General features: G+C 51.9%; 1 protein-coding gene across 2 annotated transcripts in view; it reads left to right on the forward strand.

The window, feature by feature from the left end:
* INPP5D (inositol polyphosphate-5-phosphatase D) overlaps positions 1-19,120 on the forward strand; it is a 113,137-nt gene that overhangs the window by 80,550 nt on the left and 13,467 nt on the right. For both annotated transcript variants that reach the window (XM_046018780.1, XM_046018781.1), the window contains 10 exons: positions 491-687; positions 1,167-1,284; positions 4,525-4,621; positions 5,138-5,276; positions 6,552-6,660; positions 6,835-6,923; positions 11,122-11,203; positions 13,795-13,884; positions 16,180-16,293; positions 17,553-17,635. In XM_046018780.1, the coding sequence (XP_045874736.1) occupies positions 491-687; positions 1,167-1,284; positions 4,525-4,621; positions 5,138-5,276; positions 6,552-6,660; positions 6,835-6,923; positions 11,122-11,203; positions 13,795-13,884; positions 16,180-16,293; positions 17,553-17,635 (1,118 nt within the window). The remainder of the gene's footprint in view (positions 1-490; positions 688-1,166; positions 1,285-4,524; positions 4,622-5,137; positions 5,277-6,551; positions 6,661-6,834; positions 6,924-11,121; positions 11,204-13,794; positions 13,885-16,179; positions 16,294-17,552; positions 17,636-19,120) is intronic.

Raw genomic sequence — 19,120 nt, forward strand, 5'->3', positions numbered from 1 at the left:
TTCGAAATGAGAATGGAGGAGGTGTCCACACTCTTCCTGTCTCTTCGGCTCTCAGTTTGCGGCTGAGATCTCTGTTTTGCAAGGAAACCCCGTTGTTTCCCAAACCTGTCGGCCTGCTGGGCCGTCCTTGCCAACGGGCTGTAAACTCCTGGAGGAGGGTCTCAGTTACTCAGTCAGCCTCAAAGGCTAGGACGGTGTTTGACGTCTCATAGTCTCACGCAGCTAGTTCAAGTCACCGCATGGAATCTTCGGGTACTTCAAGTCTGAAACTTCACGTTCTCTTTAAAGAGAAACTTAACTGTGCTCTGACCCTTCCTGACATCCTGGGAATCATAGTACCTAATTATCCATCTCTGGCATTTCGTGGGGTGGCCTGAATGATTTTCCGTGACGGGGTGGCCCTCCTGCCCCACACACTTTACCCCCACTTGTGTTTTGAATTCTCCTGATGTACCTTTGACTCACTTGGTGTTGGGTTTTGCTGTTGAAGGTAACGCCCCCCCTCCCAAGAAGATCACGTCCTGGTTTCTCTCCAAGGGGCAGGGAAAGACACGGGATGACTCCGCGGATTACATCCCCCATGACATCTATGTGATCGGCACCCAGGAGGATCCCCTGGGAGAGAAGGAGTGGCTGGAGATACTCAAACACTCCCTGCAGGAAATCACCAGCATGACTTTTAAAACAGTGAGCAGCTGGCCAGGGCACTGGGTGGGACCCCAGGGCAGTGGGCTCTGTGAGGCCGGCCAGGAGCATCTCAGGGCAAGGGTGGGCTCAGCCTGTGAGCTCTCACCTTCCAGAGAGGCCTGCGGCACTCTGTGGTCACTCCCCAGCACCACTACTACTACCTTCCAGGGCTGGAGGGGAGTGCCTGCGGCTTCTGAAATTAATGGGGGTCTGTGGGCGTTGCTGAAAATCACTGGGCCCCTCCCTCGTCCTTGCCCCTGCTTGTAGATCACCCTTACTTCATTGAAATGTGGCCTATCCTGGCTCTCATCTTTAAGATACTTTGTTTCATCTGCGGGGTATCCTTAGAAGCTCCCCTGAAGTTTAGGGATTACAAATGGGGTCCCCATCTTGGGGGTCAGCGTTGGGGGGGGAATCTCTTGCCCTGTGGTCAAGCACTGTGCCCTGGCCAAGGGTGACTGTGTTGTCAACCCCTCCAGATTGCCATCCACACCCTCTGGAATATCCGAATTGTGGTGCTGGCCAAGCCCGAGCATGAGAACCGTATCAGTCACATCTGCACTGACAACGTGAAGACGGGCATCGCCAACACGCTGGGTGAGCAGCGAGGGGGCTACACTCCTGTGGACTGCGACGTCCCTGGGTTTCACTTCCTGGGCTCCCCTCAGTCCTGGGTGACCCAGATGGTGGGCTCCCCCAGCCTCAACCCACCCAGGGTCCACACCAGCACTGCTGGCCCGCAGGCCCCCACCGGGAGAATCAAGGACCTAGGACACGAGTTGACAGACACTCTGTAAAGGGCTACAGAGTAAATATTTTAGGCTTGTGGGCCATGTGCCATGACACAAAAGGAACTTCAGAGAGCATGAACAGGAATGCGAGTGGCTGTGTTCCAGAAAGCTTTGCTTACAGACACAGGTGGGGGCTCCATCTGGCCCGTGGGAACCCTGGTGTAGATCCAGAGCGACTCAGGTTGGATGCGGAAATCCTGGCATTAGCAGGGAGCTGGGGGACCCATCATGGCACCTCCGAGAATTGAACTCAGAGCAGAGGATGGCAGGAGTGCCTTGAGTGTGAGCATGTGTGGGTGTGGGTGGAAATGCTTTTGTGTCTTTATGTGTCACTCTGTGAGTGTGTGTGTGTGAGTCTACATATGCAAATCCAAGTACGTGTGTCTGTGTACATGCAGGTCTCTGTGTAAGCCTGTCTGGGTGTAAGTGCACGTGTGGCTTTGCGTCTGAGTGTACATGCGAGTCTGTGTGAGTCCGTGTTCAGATCTGTCTGAGCCCATGTGTGGGTCTGTATGTGAGTGTGTGTACAGGTCTGTCTGAGGGCATGTGTGAGTGTGAGTGCGTGTGCAGATCTCTGAGCGTATATGTGAGTCTGAGTGCATGTGCAGATGTCTGTGAGCATATATGTGAGTGGGTCCATGTGCAGGTCTGAGCGTATATGTGAGTCTGAGTGCGTGTGCAGGTCTCTGAGCATATATGTGAGTGTGAGTATGTGTGCAGGTCTGAGCGTATATGTGAGTCTGAGTGTGTGTGCAGGTCTCTGAGCATATATGTGAGTGTGAGTATGTGTGCAGGTCTGAGCGTATATGTGAGTCTGAGTGCGTGTGCAGGTGTCTGTGAGCACATATGTGAGTGTGTGAGTCCATGTGCAGGTCTGTGAGCACATGTGTGAGTCTGTGAGCGCGTGTGCGAGGCTGTGAGTGTGTGTGGGCAGGTGCACCACGCAGGCCATGGGCGGGGTTGACGGCGAGGCCAGTGGTTTCTGGTGGTTGGAGTCAGGGACAGGACAGAGTCCCCAAGACAACAGGAAACAGAAGAATTGCTACAGTCAAATGTGAAGAACTCTCTCAGCTTTTCTGCTGACAAACCGCAAACTGCCCGCGTCCACACCCACTTGCCCTCTTCCTTCCTGTCTCGGGAGCTGCCCTGCCAAAGCCCACACCCTTCTGCTGCCCAGGAACCTCTGTCTGTCCTTGCTGCAGCCTGCCTGGGCTGCCCGCCTGCTTGCCACCAGCCCCTTTCCAACAGCATGGAAGGTACTCAGGCCTCCCGGTACAAGACAAAACCACCCCACAGCCAGACCTCACCTCCGGCTGCTCCCCCAGCTCTTATTCATCGTGACATTGTGACCGAGCTGACCGTGTGTCCCCCGCCGCCCCTGCATGGTGCTAGGCACTGGACAAGTGACTATGCAGACAGCAGCCCGCTCACATCCCATGTACCTGCTCCTCCCTTCGCCCCATCCTGGGGCTGCCCTCTTCCTCTCTTCTCCCTCCAAATGGCTCCCAGCCATGGTTAACATGGGACAGAGCCCAGTGAACGCTGGTTGGCTTATGCTGGTGGACATCATCCCTAGAAAAGCCAAGACCTTGAGAACATACATGTGTACCACTGAGAGCTAAATGCTCTGTGAGATTATCCCATTTACTAGAAATGCCCCATGGGGGTGGGAGGGCAAGGACCATTGTTGGCCCCACTCACAGACAAGATGCTGGAGGCATCAGCGATGTTCCTTAACTTGTCCCAGGCCCAGTGGCAAAGTGGTGGGCAGGGATTTATACTGAAGTCATATTGTAGGGTGTGGAGAAAGCCAAAAGGTGAGGCCCCTTCCCCCCGCCCCAGGACAGGGGAGCAGGACCACCCATCATGGGTAGGGGCCCCAGTCCCAAGGAGGGAGCTTGGATGACCGAGGAGGGAAAATGGATGATTTTTGAGGTCCTTTCCTAACATTTAATCAAACATCATTTATTCAAGATTACAGTTTCAGTAGGTGTTCAGTATAAAAATTATTAACTATTTTACATTCTGTTTTTCTTACTGAGGCATAACTCTGGTGCATTTGTATGCTTAGAGCCCTCCTCTGTTTGGACCGGCCACATTTCAAGTGCCCAGTGCATATGCTCAAGCTGTTGACCAGAGCAGGCTCTCAGACTTCTGTGTGTGTCAGAATGTCCTCGAGCAGGGGCTGCCAAATTTTGTCTCTAGAAGGCCAGCCAGGAAATAGTTCAGGCTCTATAGGTCATGCAGCCTCTCTTGCAACCACTTAACTCTGTGGGCGTAACTGATCCAATAAAATGTTATTTATGGGCTCTTATTTGAATTTCATACCGTTGTAATGTGTCACAAAACCTTCTTTTGATTTTTCCCCCCAACTATTTAAAAATGTAAAAATCATCTTCACCTGGCATCGGGCCAGCGTTTGCCTACCCCTGACCTGGAGGGCTTGTTTCACCCACATTCCTGGGCCCCACCTCCATAATTTCTGATTCGGCAGGTCCAGGGTAGGGCCTGAGAACTTGCCCTCCCAACCGTTCCCAGGTGCTGCTGTGGCTGTTTGGGGAACACACTTGGAGAGCCACTAGTCTAGAATAGGTTGAAACTCAGAATCTGAGAGGTGGTCTCAGTGGGGGGTTTTGGTCCCACCAGGAGCCTGGTTAGCTGGAGGGACTTTAGCCCACCCAGCCCTGGGCTCCCTTGTCTAAGTCTTCCCCACGCTTCTGGCTGCTTTCAGTGGTCTTGCCTGCTTGGCCTGTGGGGTAACTGATGAGACCTCAAGAGGGGGACAACAGGATGACTTAGACCAGCAGCCTCCATCCTTCCCCCGTGGAGGACTCCCAAGGATGCAGGCCATTTACCCCATTCTCTTCTGGTCCTGGAGGAATGTCCCCCACCCCCTGAGTCCCTGCCACTGCTGAGTCTCGCTCCAGATGAAGCTGTTGCGCTTCTCTCGATCTCCTCTTAAGGAATAACCGTGCTCCACCTTGATTTCGCGCCCCTGGCCAGGGTTGCCTATTGTGCTCACTTCTTGCTTCTCCTTTCCCTTTAGGGAACAAGGGAGCCGTGGGGGTGTCGTTTATGTTCAACGGAACCTCCTTGGGATTTGTCAACAGCCACTTGACTTCCGGAAGCGAGAAGAAACTCAGGTAATGGAGCCCCCTGCCCGAGAGCACGTAACAGGTTCATCTGCCCAGAGATACCTCACCTCCCCAAATGCCACAGCCATGTGCAGCCCCGGCTTTACCCGCACCGATGGCACAAGAGCCACCGCTCATGTGGGTGAATCCTGTTGGGAGGACAGGACACACGCTTTCTTATGTCATCGATCTGCTGGATGGTTTCTAAAGGGAAAGACCTCTTCCAGGCACCCTTACAGATGAAAGCCCCTTGGGCCTGGTCACGAAGACCTCTTTCTAGAATAATCGTGATGCCAGTTCCCTGCTGAGTGGAAGCTCTGGGGGCCCCTGTCCCGTGCCCTCATTTCCACCTGAAAGTCCCTTTGCACCACCTGCACATGGAAGGAGTCTGCTGCAGCCAGGGGCCCAGAGTCACATCTCCACCATCCCCTCTCCCCGCCGCCGGCTCCCTTCGCCGTCCCACCACGGTGGCGAAGTAGGGAACAAGCCACCCCATGCTAGGCGGCTACTTCTTCATTGAAATAGGCGAAACCAGAACTACATGAGCATTCTCCGGTTTCTGGCTCTGGGGGACAAGAAGCTGAGCCCATTCAACATCACTCACCGCTTCACCCACCTCTTCTGGCTCGGGGACCTGAACTACCGCGTGGAGCTGCCCACCTGGGTAAGGGGCTGCCCGCCCAGGACAAGGGCTGCACGGGACAGAGGCTCCCTCAAGTTAGCTCGGGACATGGGGACATGGGGCCCAAACCAAGCCAGACTGAGGCCACTATGCCTCCTCTGGGACCTGATGCTGCTCTGTTGTAGAACCCCTGCCTTTAGAGTTAACCTCTGCTCACACTTGGTCCCCATGTACTCGAGGAGACCAGCCCAATTTTCTGTCTTGATGGCAGGTCCCTGGGCAGCTAAGGAAGACGTTGCTTTTTTCAGGTGCCCAGGCATGGTCCGCCGAGCAGCAGTCCGAAGGCCCATGTGACAGACTCGGCCTTGCTCTCTCGGGGAGAGCAGAGGGTTCCCAGGAAGGGAGGGTGGACAGGCCTGGGAGGAGAGCCGTGCAGTCTATGCAGAGACCTTGGTCATAGATTGTACATCCCCAACCGCGGTATAGAACCTTCACTCTGCATCCTGTGTGGGGAGAAAGGAGGACGGCAGAAACCGAGGGGCGAGAACCCTGGGACACAGACAGCCTAAGGAATGGCCTGGGGTTGGCTGCCGATCACAGACAGTTGGGCTGGAACCCAGACCTTCTCATTTCCCTTCCCTCCTGTTTCCCTGAGCAGCCTGCCGCTCACTCCTGCTGCCTCAGCTGCTATGCAGAGACCAAGGAAGAAGAGCTTAGGGCCATTGGTGCCCCTCCTGCCTCCCCACCACTCCCTCCCTCGCTAGAGGCTCCCTGCAGTGTATGTGAGAGAGCTGGACAGGGACCCCACAAATCCCAACCTTTCACGGTCTGTGGGGCTGTGGGGGCTGTTCCCTCAGCAGGAGGTCTGCTAAGGGCGTTTACCAGAGCAGAGGGCAGACCGCGGGGTCCAGGGCACCAGTGTCCCCTGCCGATGCCCACAGATTGAGGGGGCTGGGATTTCAGATCCTTCCCTGGCCTCACAGCAAGCTGCCTCAGTTCCCACAGAGAGCAATAGAAATAGCTACCTGCTCGTGGGGTGTTCATAAGAATAGTACTAGAGGTCAGAGCAAAAGTAAAAGGTTCCTCTGCAAATCTAGACCAGCCAAAACTTGTACTATCAGGTACAAGTTTGATGTTTGATGACTTTTGCAGGGTTTTCCTTATAAAACAGTTGAGTGCTAAGACGCCCCAGCCGGGCAGCCCCGGGACCAGGGTCTGGTGCAGCCTCTGGGGCTCTGGGTCCCAGGCAATGGGCCTCTTGAATGTCGGCGGGGGTGGGGGGGTCTCACTGGGGGTCTGGCCGTGTCCTTGCTCCAGGAGGCGGAAGCCATCGTCCAGAAGATCAAGCAGCAGCAGTACACAGACCTCCTGTCACACGACCAGCTACTCATGGAGAGGAAGGAGCAGAAGGTCTTCCTGCATTTTGGTAAGAACTGTGTGTCCCTCTGCTCCTGGGCCCCTTCCAGCCATTGCTGTCTCCTTTTTTTCCCTGAATATCCTCAGTGGGGAGGGGAAGGACTATGCCTGAAGAAGACAGAAATGTCACCTATGTGAGACTTGGGGAGTCAAAGCAGAAACCAGGGTTTTGTTTGGTTTTCAGAGGAGGAAGAAATCACGTTCGCCCCCACCTACCGTTTTGAAAGACTGACTCGGGACAAGTACGCCTACACTAAGCAGAAGGCCACAGGGGTGAGTTCTCACAGGCATCACCTTGGGCCTCCGTCTCCAGCCCCCTGCACATCACCCCTCTTGCGTCCATTCCCATGATGGTGAACGGGATGTGAAGGGCATCTTCATCCACTAGGCCACAGGAAAAAAAGAAGGGGAATTAGAGCTCACGTGTTGATTTGCATCACTGAGCAAAAAACCTCTTCTAAGGAGAGGGTAGGCAACCACACTTACCCACTACAAGACTCTAGACTCTGATACAGGATTTCCCTTCTGTCCAGAGAGTCTAAGAGTCTGAGAGAATTTAAAGTATTTCTTTAACTGGGTTCTGAAGCTTTTTTTTTTTTTTTTTAAAGTTCTGTGATGAAATCTATTTGCTAATCTGCCAAGTAAATCATCATTAAACAAGCTCTCTGACTGCAGGACTTATCAGAGCCTTTACAGGTTTATGAGCATTATGGTTCTCCACAAGGAAATTTCTGTGCCAAACTCAGTTAGTCATGGAGCACTAATTATTACCTTATGAAGTTCCTCAGGTTCCAAGGAACAGTGTTTGGAGGGAAGCTGCAATAAAGCTTTCATTCATTCTTGTTCAACAGGTACTTACTGATGACCTGTGATGAGCTAGATATTCTCCTAGGTGGTAGGAGATCAAAGATGAGCCCCAAGGAGTTTATAGAAGGAAAGATGAGACAAACACACAGCTAACTAATCAGAGATGGAATATGAGGTCTCCAGATGCACTGAGGAGCCTAATGAGGATATGACTATCAGGGCAAGGAAAGATGAGGAGAGTCTTCTCAAAGAGGGCCCACTTGTGGTGCTGTGAGGGACACCTTGGCTGTCAATAAGAGAACAGGATGAGGGCTGAGGGGGGCTGATCCATTTCCAGTTGGAAGAATTGCTGGAACAGATACGGAGGTAGGAAATTCTAGGGGACTCTCAGGAAGCCCTGAGGCTTAGAGGTGTGGAATGGTGAGCTTCTGGGGCTGCTGGAGGCCTAAGGAAATGGAAAACAGTTCTGAACATTGCCTGAGGTCTCAGGGCAAGTGGAGAAGTGCAGGAGGGAGGGTCAGGCCACACGAGGGGGTGATGTCAGAACAAGGCAGGGACTAACAGAGAAAACCAGACAGAGGAGGAGAGAAGATACAGGTCTGCTGTAGAGGAAGGAGACTGAGAGACCTTCAGGGCAAGACACCTGCTTGGGGGGCGTCCACAGGCTGCTGTGTGGCTACGGTCCTCTGGCACCATCTGGGCAGGTCCATGGAGATATGTGGGGACACTGAGAGCATGTCCAGGTTGACTTGAGTATCAGGGGACATAGAGGCTGAGCTGAGGGGAGGGAGGCCCTAGATGCCAGGTAAGGTTTTGACCTGTTGGCTAGAAAACAGGGAAGCCACTGAAAGTTCTACTGGGGGCTGGTAGCACAGCAGTGATAGGCAGAGAAGGCGGATCTGCGTATGTGGAGAGGGTGAGGAGGGTGCCAGGGACCTCTGAGGAGGCCATGTGCTGGGTCCTGCTGAGAAACTGGAGCCTGAGTCAGAACTAGGAACAAACAAAGCAGAAGCAAAGGAAAGCAGGATGTGTTGATAGATCTGATTGCCGTAGACAAAAGCGTAAATCGGAACGTAGAGTTTGTCTTCAGACTTAGTGTATAATATTGGTGGAAGACCTCAGAGGAAACATCCAGAAGGCAATTGAAAATATTAGGTGATGCTAGAGAAAGACACCAGGGCTGGGTCATAGATTTGAGGGTCGTGTGTGCCGAGAACACGGACATCTCCCGGCGTAGGTGACGTTGGCAGGAAGTGAGTGGAAGAGGCAAAGGGAAGGGCTGTGTGCAGATTTGGGAGCCATTCCCGTACAGAGGTGAGAGGAGGAGGCAGGCCATGAATGCTATCGTGGGTGGGTGGGCAGACCAACCAGGCAGCTGGGCATCCCAGAAGCCGGGGGTGAGAGACCGTCAGGATTAGCAGTCGCCCATGTGGAATGTGAGTCTAGGAGAACATGTTCCCTGTCCGTGAGCCCTGCACGAGGAGCTGGATATGTGGTCCAGAAGGTTGGGTGGACTTTAAAAGAGCAGTTTGCGGGGCGCCTGGGTGGCTGAGTGGGTTAAAGCCTCTGCCTTCGGCTCAGGTCATGATCCCAGGGTCCTGGGATCGAGCCCCACGTCCGGCTCTCTGCTCCACAGGGAGCCTGCTTCCTCCTCTCTCTCTGCCTGCCTCTCTGCCTAGTTGTGATTTCTCTCTGTCAAATAAATAAAATATTTAAAAATAAATAAATAAATAAATAAATAAGCAGTTTGCATAGTCTTGGGTGAAATCCAGCCTGGGGGTGGATGAGAGTGGCTCTTTATCAAGCGTGTGCAGGTGAGCCAGGAGAAGCTTCCCAGAAATACGGATGTCCAGGCCTCATCTCCCAAGGCTGATGCAAGAGACCCAGGGGTGGGCTGTGGTTTCCGTATCTGCAAAGCTCCGCCCGTAATTTCCTGGGGCAGCCAGTGCTGAGAACTGCAGTGTTAAGAGAAACAGGCTGGCAACAGTGTGTGCTTACCCTGGAACCCAGGAATTCCACTTTGGGGGAGACCCAGAGGCATTAGTACTTGTGTTCACCAAAAGGGAGATATGAGTATGTTTATTGCTGCTTCGTGCACAACGTCCAAAAACTGGGAAGAGCCCTACTAACTTCCACAGTAGACTAGGTAAATGCGGTGTGTACGTCCAGTGGAATACAACCACACCCAGATGGCAAGTGAATTTCAGGGAACAACGTGGGTGAAAGAAGCCAGACCTCAAACAATGTATACCAAGCGAGTCCATTTGTAAGTTCAAGGTTAGACAGAATGCGTCAGGAGAGGCATTAGGCATGATCGTGTTCACCTCTGCAAGGTGGTAGTATGGACACAGGCACATGAGGGAACCTTTGAGGTTAGGGAGATTTTTCTCTCTCTCTGTTGGGGTTAAATGAGTATGTACAAATATCAAAACTCGAGCTATATACTTAAAATGAGTACTCTTTATATAAGTTGCACCTCAAGTTTAAAAAACGAAATGGGGGGGCACCTGGGTGACTCAGTGGGTTAAAGCCTCTGCCTTCGGCTCAGGTCATGATCTCAGGGTCCTAGGATCGAGCCCCGTGTCGGGCTCTCTGCTCAGCAGGGAGCCTGCTTCCCTTCCTCTCTGCCTGCCTCTCTGCCTACTTGTGATCTCTGTCTGTCAAATAAATAAATAAAATCTTTAAAAAAATAAATAAAATAAAATCTTAAAAAAAAAAACCAAAAACGAAATGGGTGGTCCCAAAGTAGAGGCAATGAAAGTAGAACATTCTGGAAAGAAAATTGGGAAAAAGAGAAAAGTAACTGCAAGAGATCGGAGGGGTAGGCTCTGTTAGAATGAATACCTTTATATTTATAGGCAGAAGAGAAAGAGCTAGAACTTAAAGGGATAAAGGATATTGTCAGTTTGCCTTGTCTATCAATCCCTCAATGAGCATCTTGCTCTCCATTGTAGCCTGGAGAGGGCTTGTCTTTTTTTTTTTTTTAAGATTTTATTTATTTATTTGACAGAGATCACAAGTAGGCAGAGAAGCGGTGGGAAAGCAGGCGAGCAGAGAGCCCGATGCAGGGCTCCATCCCAGGACCCTGAGATCATGACCTGGGCTGAAGGCAGAGGCTTTAACCCACTGAGCCACCCAGGTGCCCCTGGAGAGGTCTTGTCTTAATACATACTGTTTGAGTGGTTGGATGGGTATAGGTGGATATGCAGATGGGTGGATGAATGGTGGTTGGATGGATGGATGGTGGATGGGCAAGTAGGTGGATGTATGGATGGATGGATGGACGGTGGATTGGCAGGTAGGTGGGTGGATGATGGATGGGCAGGTAGGTGGATGGATGATAGATGGATGGATGGGTGGTGGATGGGCAGGTAGGTGGATGGATGATGGATGGATGGATGGATGGTGGATCGGCAGGTAGGTGCGTGGGTGGGCAGACTGACCCAGGTGAAGCCCACAACTTGCACTTTCAACCCAATCTCTCAGGACTGAGGACTTAAGGTAAATGAAATGGGTTGAAGGCCACCTATGGGGCAAATCTCTCATGACCCAACAGCACATGAATTCAAGGATTACAGAGTTTACAAGTCAACCTCTTCTTACACTGATTTCTAGATACAGAGAATTAACAGGCATTTACAAAGCTCGTGACTTTGATTTCCAGATGAAGTACAACCTGCCTTCCTGGTGTGACCGTGTCCTCTGGAAATCTTACCCGCTGGTGCACGTGGTGTGTCAGTCCTACGGTGAGGAGCAGTTTGGGAGGTCTGGGTGCCCGGAACTAACAGGCTCCAGTCTGTCTGTCTGTAAAATGGGAGAAGTCCCAGTGACCCCAATCAGGTGATTTGGAGGTGACCATTGTCCCACCAGGTTGAACTGATGTCCATTCCTTTTCTCGTGTGCATGCCTCCTGCTGCTCAGAAGGGACCGGAGTGAGAGCCCTGGGAAGGCATGCATGTGCACTCTCCTAGCACCTGAGCTCTATCTCCCAGGAGTGACTTCCCAAGACAAATGTCACACCTTTAGATAGGCGGAAAGGTATCCCAAACCCTTAGCCACAGCCTTCAGGACCTACAAAGGCCCATATCCCTCCCACCGTTAACCATCCCATTTCTCAGTGATGCTTTTCTTTCCCACATCCTGCAACTCCATGAGTCCTGCCAGTTCTCATCTCTGGAAGATTCCACCAGATGCCTTATGGAACAGGAATTCTGCAGAGATTCAGGGGGAAATGGCTGGCTTGTACCATTACTGCCTTTCGAACCTAAACTTGGCATTCACAAAAGCTCCCCAGTGGAGGTTTTTAGGAAAACAGAGGGAGATTGCTCTGGAAGTGGCATTGAGGAGCAGGGAGGACACACATTTCCACTCTGGACACACCTAGGAGGGAGGGACCCGAAAATCAGTCCTTCCTTGAGAGGCTACAATATCTTCCAGGAAGGACTGGGTATAGAACATGAAGGCAAAGTTGAAAATGTAGGGAATTTTGCCAGTGATATTTCCCTGAATGCTAGAGGATGCAGTGGATGGGTTTAATGAGTTGGGGGTGAGCAAGAAATTGGGAAAGAAGGGAATGAATGTCCAAAGCTCAGGAAGCGGGGTAAACCATGAGCTTGGGTCTTAACGGTGATTGGCATAAATAGGATGTATCAGTTACCTATGGCTACGTAACAAATAATCTTGAAACTTGACATCTTGCAGTTCTCTGGGTCGACCTTGGGTCTGTTCATTTCCGTTCTGCTTGGTGTTGGCTGGGCACACTCAGGCCAGGAGCCCCCACCCCCGCCCCCGAGATGATGGGCTGGCCGGCTAGTTGGCTGGCTGTCAGCAAGGTGATGGTAGTAACTTGGCCATGTTGTTCATCATCCAGCAGTCTAGTCCAGGCTTCTTCCGGGTCCCAGGGATCCCACATCTGCAGGTCCCAGATGTGGAAGCACTTCTTGAGTCTCTGCTTGCCTCACATTTGCTAATGTCCTATTGACCAAAGGAAGTCACATAGCTAGGCCCAGACTCACTATGGGAGGGGTCATACAAGCTGTGGTTACAGAGGTTACATCAAGGTCCCTATCGCCCTCCTAGTTTTTAGGGCACAGGCACTGTAGTGCTAATGCTTTATGTTTGACATAAAATATAGTAAAGAACATTTTTCAAACCCTGCCTGTCCACCTGTTAACTTCTCTCTGGAACTCCCCCTTCCATTGCCACATCGTGCTCAGTAGACTCCCGCCACTCCAATCCTCTCCTGTTTCAGGCACCACTGGACCCTCCCTGACTTCTTCCTGCCCACATCCAAACGTGACGTGGGCTGGTGCCTCTCCTACCTTTTGCCCTCCTGTCTCAGAGAAGGGATGTCCTCCCCCTCTTCTCCCGGCTAACCTTGTTCTACCCTCTGGAGTGAGGGCCCTCTTCTCCAGCCCCAGCTCCTCCCCCACTTTTCTCCTTCTCCTTCATTCTGACTCGATGTTTCAGTTGTCTCTCTGATGGTCATGAGCCAGTGAGCATTTTTCCCCATGTTTCTTAGCCATCTGTATTCCTTTTAGAATTTTCTGCCTATCTCCTTTGGTTGGTTGAGGCTAGGATGTTGTTTATCTTTTTCTTGATGATCAATAGGAGGTTTATAGAAAATGATCTTATTTGTCTTACTGCCTTCTTGGTCTCCTCTGCTGTTTCTCTTTGGCCCTTATTGGTTAGTGTGGCCTGGCCATCCATCCCGTGTGCCTCCCTTTGGGAGCCCAGACATCCTTGTGGCTTCTGCTTCCATCTAACATCATGACTCCAAACACAAAGAGAAATCTCCAGCCCTGACATCTTCACATGGCTCCATCATAAGCTCTATTATAGGAACTCAGTATCTCTAGAACGTTCTTTCCCATACACCCTCCAAACATGCCCTGCTGCCTTCTCTCCAAGCCCCATGTTCCTTAAAAGAGGTATCTACACTTCATGTCTACCCTTTCTTGCCTTCTACTCTCTCCCAGTCCTAGGAGGCATTGTGGTGACCTAAATCTCTATCCTGCTTTGGGCCATGAGCTTATCAGTGCAACAAAGTGCCAAGACCAGAAAAGTCTCCACGGTTCACACCCCATGATCTATTTAAAAACTCGTGTCTCTAGGAAAAACTAGCTCAGGCACATTTTTGCTGTGGAAGAGAAAGTGCCACACATTTCCACTGAGACTTTTTAAGCAGGGTTGTGGAAGGTCAGGGGAACGTGCAAAACCGTGAAACTTCTGGAAGCTTCCATCAATAGAGGTTGATTTCTGCCATGAGTTTGCCATCCGTGGTTTGACCAGAAGGGTTTCTCCTTCCCTGCTTAGAAATGCCTTCCCTCCCCTGCAGGTAGCACCAGTGACATCATGACCAGTGACCACAGCCCTGTTTTTGCCACATTTGAGGCAGGAGTCACCTCCCAGTTTGTCTCCAAGAATGGTAAGTGGCAGGCAGCATCTGTCCCTTGGTTCTCCATGAAGACAGGAGGCCTTGGGCTCCCGCCTTCTTGTTGCAGCAGGCCATTGTCTCCGGTAGATGGAGACTCATCATTCCAGGCACGTCCACACTCCATCCAGGGGCCCTCCTTGCCTCTAAGCTCTATCACGATTTCAGAGCAGAGCGTGTTCTTGGGCTCTTCAGCAAATATGTCAGCATTTAAGCCTCAGTTTTAATTCAGTCTTCAAAATTGAGTAAATGAGTATTTGTCCAGGGTGTGGCATGTCTGCCAACAAAGACAGTTCTGGGTGGGACATGGATGAACCTTGATCGGTAATGCATTTATTGGTAATACGTTTCACATTTGTCTCTTCTGTGTAAGGCGAGCAGGGCTGGTTTTCCACTTAGTCTTGTGATGTACTTTCTTATTTAAATATGTTTACCTAAGTTCAAGAAGTCTATTTAAAGAAAATATTAAGTCAGTATTAGTGTGGGTGCATGGTATGTGGAGACAGTAAACATTGTAAGGATGGGATGGGATGACTGAATCTGGGAAATGCTGGAATAAATAATACTTAGATTTGTAGGTATGTTTTCAAATAACCTAGCTCAGCCCTGCTCACCAGGCCCTGTTTGTCCCAGCAAGGGCCTGGTGTTCTCTGTGGCATGCCCAGCCTGGGTCTAGGTGACTGGGGAGCCATGTTGTCACCGCCTCTGATCACCCCCCACTTCTGTGCTCAGCAGACAGTCCAGGCTAATTGAGGAAGGTTGAGGGGTGGGGGAGGGGGGTGGACAATGGAGGCAGGAAAAGCCTGTATTGCTGTTTCTTTCATGCCCTGGGGTTAGAGGGGAGACTAGAATACTGTCTTCTAGCACACTCTTCCCCATGCTATTGGGCCTAATGTCTGCTCTGGCAGTGTGACCTCTCCTCTCCACATAACCCCTAGTCCACCACCTGTGCTAGCTCTGGGCACTGTCTTTCTAGAACCTTCCATCTCTCCCTGGGCTCCCATCCATCTCCCCTTTCTCTGAGCTCCTGCGGCATGAATGGGGTGGCTCATGTCATCAACCCTCAGTGAGGACCTTCAGCACATCAGGCTTGCCCTCCCTCCACTGGGACTCACCGCCAGACGGTGCTCACAAACACCCATTACCTGGATCGAGCATCCTAAGTGGAACCCGGCCTAGGTGCTGTGGGGTTTAAGGAAATGGAGGAAAGCTGAATGAAGTAAGCCAGACAGAAAACATACCATAGGTGTATGGTATATCACTTATGTGGGAAATCTTGGGGAAAAAACCGCCAATTTCATAGAAACAAGAGAGAATGGCGGTTGCCAAGGGCTGAGGGGGGCCGGAAATGGGGACATGTAGGTCCAAGGGTACAGACTTTCAGTTCTAAGATGAATCAGTTCTGGAGAGCTAATAGTCCACATGATGACCCTGGGTAATAATAATAGTAACACAATATCATACACTTGAGATTTGCTGGGAGCAGATCTTAAGCATTCCACCACACCAAAAAAAAAAAAAAAAAAAGGCAAAAAAAAACCCAGTTAATTATGTGGGTGACGGATGTGTTAATTATCTTGATCTTGGTAAGCATTTCACAGTGTACATGTGTGTCTAATCATCACATTGTACACTTTAAATATGTACAATTACATTTGCCAGCTCCTCCTCAAGAACGCTGGGAAAAAGGAGAAGAAAGGAAAGAAGGAAAGGCTGGGTGGGAGAGAGGACGGGAACGTCTGTCTTGGCTGTCGCGTGGCTCGGGGTTTACCTGGAAGGCAGGACTTGCTCAAGGCTAGCCTGAGCACGCTTGCCGATGCATCCTGTCAGCGAATGCCACGACGGGCCAGACGCAAGGGTGGGAACGGGGGTAAAGGAGCAGTGGAGGGAAGTCGGCCTGAGGAAGGAAGAGTTGGTATCCCTTACTACCTGAACTTAGAAACGAGACAGATTTGGGTATCGAGGCATTGAGACTTTATACAAGCTCTCTCAGGCAGAACAGATGGGGACACTGAGGCACAGAGGCTAAGGGCATTGCCAGGGCCCCCGCTGTTCAGCGGCAAAGCTGAGAGTCGGGTTCCTGGCTCCCTGAACACTTTGCTCTCTCCACCCAGCTCTCCGCGGCCTGGATGTTCCCATCATCAGGGATGCTCAGGGTGGGTAGTAGGATTCAGGGGAAACCTCGCCTTAACCCAGACCTCGCCCCTGGAGCCTGGTGTTGGGGCCTGATTGGAAATGCTCTATGTCTGGGCACATTGTGGAGCCAAATCCCTTTGTCACCCACTCCAGGCCCCGGCACTGTCGACAGCCAAGGGCAGATTGAGTTTCTCAGGTGCTTCGCCACACTGAAGACCAAGTCCCAGACCAAATTCTACCTGGAGTTCCACTCGAGCTGCTTAGAGAGTAAGTGGGCCTTGAGCTGCCTTTGGCCAGGCAGACAGGACTCTTGTAAGTGCCTTTTCATCGACGGTGCATTGCACCACATCTCTCTTTCTGGGAAGGATTTACAGATGGGCTTGTGGGGGGCCTGGGAGGGGAGTGCTCAGGGGTTCAGTTACCAGGGGGCAACCCCCTTGGCCTGTGATGCTGCCCTTGCAGCCTCAGAGACAGGGACAGCCACTGTCATGTGGACCTGTCTAGGTGACCGAGCCACTGGATCCTCTCCTTGCCCCTCAGGGCAGAGTGTAACCCACTTGGGGATCCCCCCACAACTGGGGCTCTGAACCAACCAGAGGATCCTGGGCGAAGGTCCAGAGCTCGAGGAGGCCAGTGGGGGGCCTGTTCTTCCCCTGGGGTCCTCTGCTCTTTCCTGCGGGACGGGGCAGCTTTCTCAGCTTGTCTGGGGTGTCCCCAAATGAGCTCGAGATGGGCAGCCTCCTCCCAGCCAGCAGTAGTTAGCACAAACTGTGTTTAGCAAACACGCTTTCTGGGTGACATTTGTAGGCATATTGTCTAAAGCTGTTCCGTGGCGAGATCTGTGTGGTTTCCAGCTCCCTTTGCTGAGATGGTCTGGAGGTGGGGGTGCAGGGCCAAATCAACGCCAACCAAGGAGGCATCTTGTGATGGGATGACGACTGCTTCCAGAAATCCAGATGTACTGCCCCCCCCTCCCCTCCCCTGGCTCCTCCCACCCAGCCTGGGCTCAGTCTTGGCGACAGACCCACCTTTTCCATGAAGTTTCTAGGGTCCCGGTCACCAAGCAGGGGCAAGGCACTTCCAAAAATGATGGATTTTCATGCGGGTGTTTTTAATAAACTATCAAGACATTTGCATACATTTCTATGGAAACAGCATATTAGGAAGCTCAAATTAGCATTTCAAAAGGCTGCTATCTTGAGTGGCGTGGGACGAGCTGTCATGTTTCCTAATCTCTTTGCCTGTGATGTGATGATTTCTTTGTTGCCTGGTTTGTTGCAAAAAAAAGAGCTGAAAAGGAGGGGAATCTCTTAGATTTTCCTAAAAATAATTCAACCATATTGGCAAATGACCATCCCCTGCACCAAAACAGAGTCCCCCGCAAGCCTGACTCCCAAACAGGAGTGGCCCCTACAGATAGAAGAGGGAGAACTATCTCCACTGGTCTGGATGGGGCAACCCCAGGAGGCTTTTCTGTCTGGCTCTTGTTCTGTTTTCTGAAAACCAGCCTTATTGTCCTCTGACAGGTTTCGTCAAGAGTCAGGAAGGAGAAAATGAAGAAGGAAGTGAAGGGGAGTTGGTGGTGAAGTTTGGCGAGACCCTTCCAAAGGTAAATCAAGAACAGGACGTAGCCAGGCAGAGCTTGGCCCCAGGGGCCCCAATATTCCTAAATGGATTTCGGTTCCCATAATGGATCACGGAAGAGATCTAGAGATGGGCTTGTCCGAACATGTGACTTTTCAAAGAAGGAAACTAAAGCAGATCCCAGAGAGGCTGGTTCACCATCACACAGCTGCAGTGACAGACACAGGCCCTGGGCTCTGTGACCCTGACCCCTCCCCACTCTTGCAGTGTCCTTTTACCTGCTCAGCCCCAGCTTGGAGGATCAAGTGAAGGGGCAGAGCGGGGAGTCCACTGGCTCCTATCCAAACACTGGACTCAGAAAGAACTTGACATGTCCATGACCCCATGAGGGTAGGGGGTGGAATCGAAAACACATAGACAGACCTTAGTGGGAGCACATTGATCTTTCTTGCCGAAAAGAAAAAATGGTTTCCCCCCTGGGATCCCAAACAGCTTTTGAGATGTTGAATTGATGGTGGGCCTTCCCGAGTGTTCTTGCTCAGTGCGCAGTGGAGTAGGACCTTGTTTCTCGGTCACACAGCGAGGGAAGGGTACGCAGATGAAAGGACACAGCCAGGCAGATCTGTCACGTATCCAGAGGCTCTCCTGGAAGGTTCCCTCAGAGGGGAACTGCAAGGGATGCTTTAAAAATGGCCTTAAACAGGTAAAAGGACCCATCCTCTCCTAAGGCTGGAGTGGGACATGGGCAGTTTAGGGGGCTGGGCTACCCACAGTGGCACTGTTGATTGGAACCCAGGCTTGGGCCGCACATGAGAAGGCAGATACCCACATCGCAGAGTCTCCTAATATGGGAGCACTTCTAATTCGGGTCTTCCACAAGGCCAGGACCTAGGTCAGAAGTTCCCATACTTGAGCTGTTTTTAGGTTACCTGCAACCTGGCAACTTTGGGCTCCAAAGTGACCTCCCGCCTCACCCACCCACCTACCCACCCACTCAACCCTTCTGTTCCTCCTCTCTCGGCAGCCCCACGCAGCAACCAAATGGCTTATTTGCTCCTTGGGTCAACTTGGGAAAGACGGCAGTCCCCCTGTCCACATCGCGCATGTATCCCACTCTGGTTCAGGGGACTCTGAGGAACCTCTGACCCACAGCCTCACTGCTGCCTACACCTGCTACTCCTCTTGCCTCTGTCCCTCCTCTCCACCCCAGTGCTTTCTCCGAGGGGGTCTCCATCCCACCCGCCTTCTTGCTGAGGCATCCCAAAGCCTGATGGATCTTTCTAGAATGCCCGTCTGATCCCGGCATCCCCCTCTTTATCTGGTCTACTCCCAGCTGTTAACCTGAAACAAGCCCAGGCTCCTCAGCATCCAGGCCCCCTCCTCACTCTCGCTTCATGTGCTGTGAGGTCCTCACCCCCTCCTGCTCCCTGATCCTCCACACGTCCCTCTCCTGATGGCGCCCTCTCTGTGCCTTCTCTAGTCCCACCAAGGCTCCCTTCCCTCTACCCTC

This window comes from Meles meles, chromosome 9 (genome assembly GCF_922984935.1).
Source record: "Meles meles chromosome 9, mMelMel3.1 paternal haplotype, whole genome shotgun sequence".
In the NCBI taxonomy this organism is placed as follows: Eukaryota; Metazoa; Chordata; class Mammalia; order Carnivora; family Mustelidae; genus Meles; species Meles meles.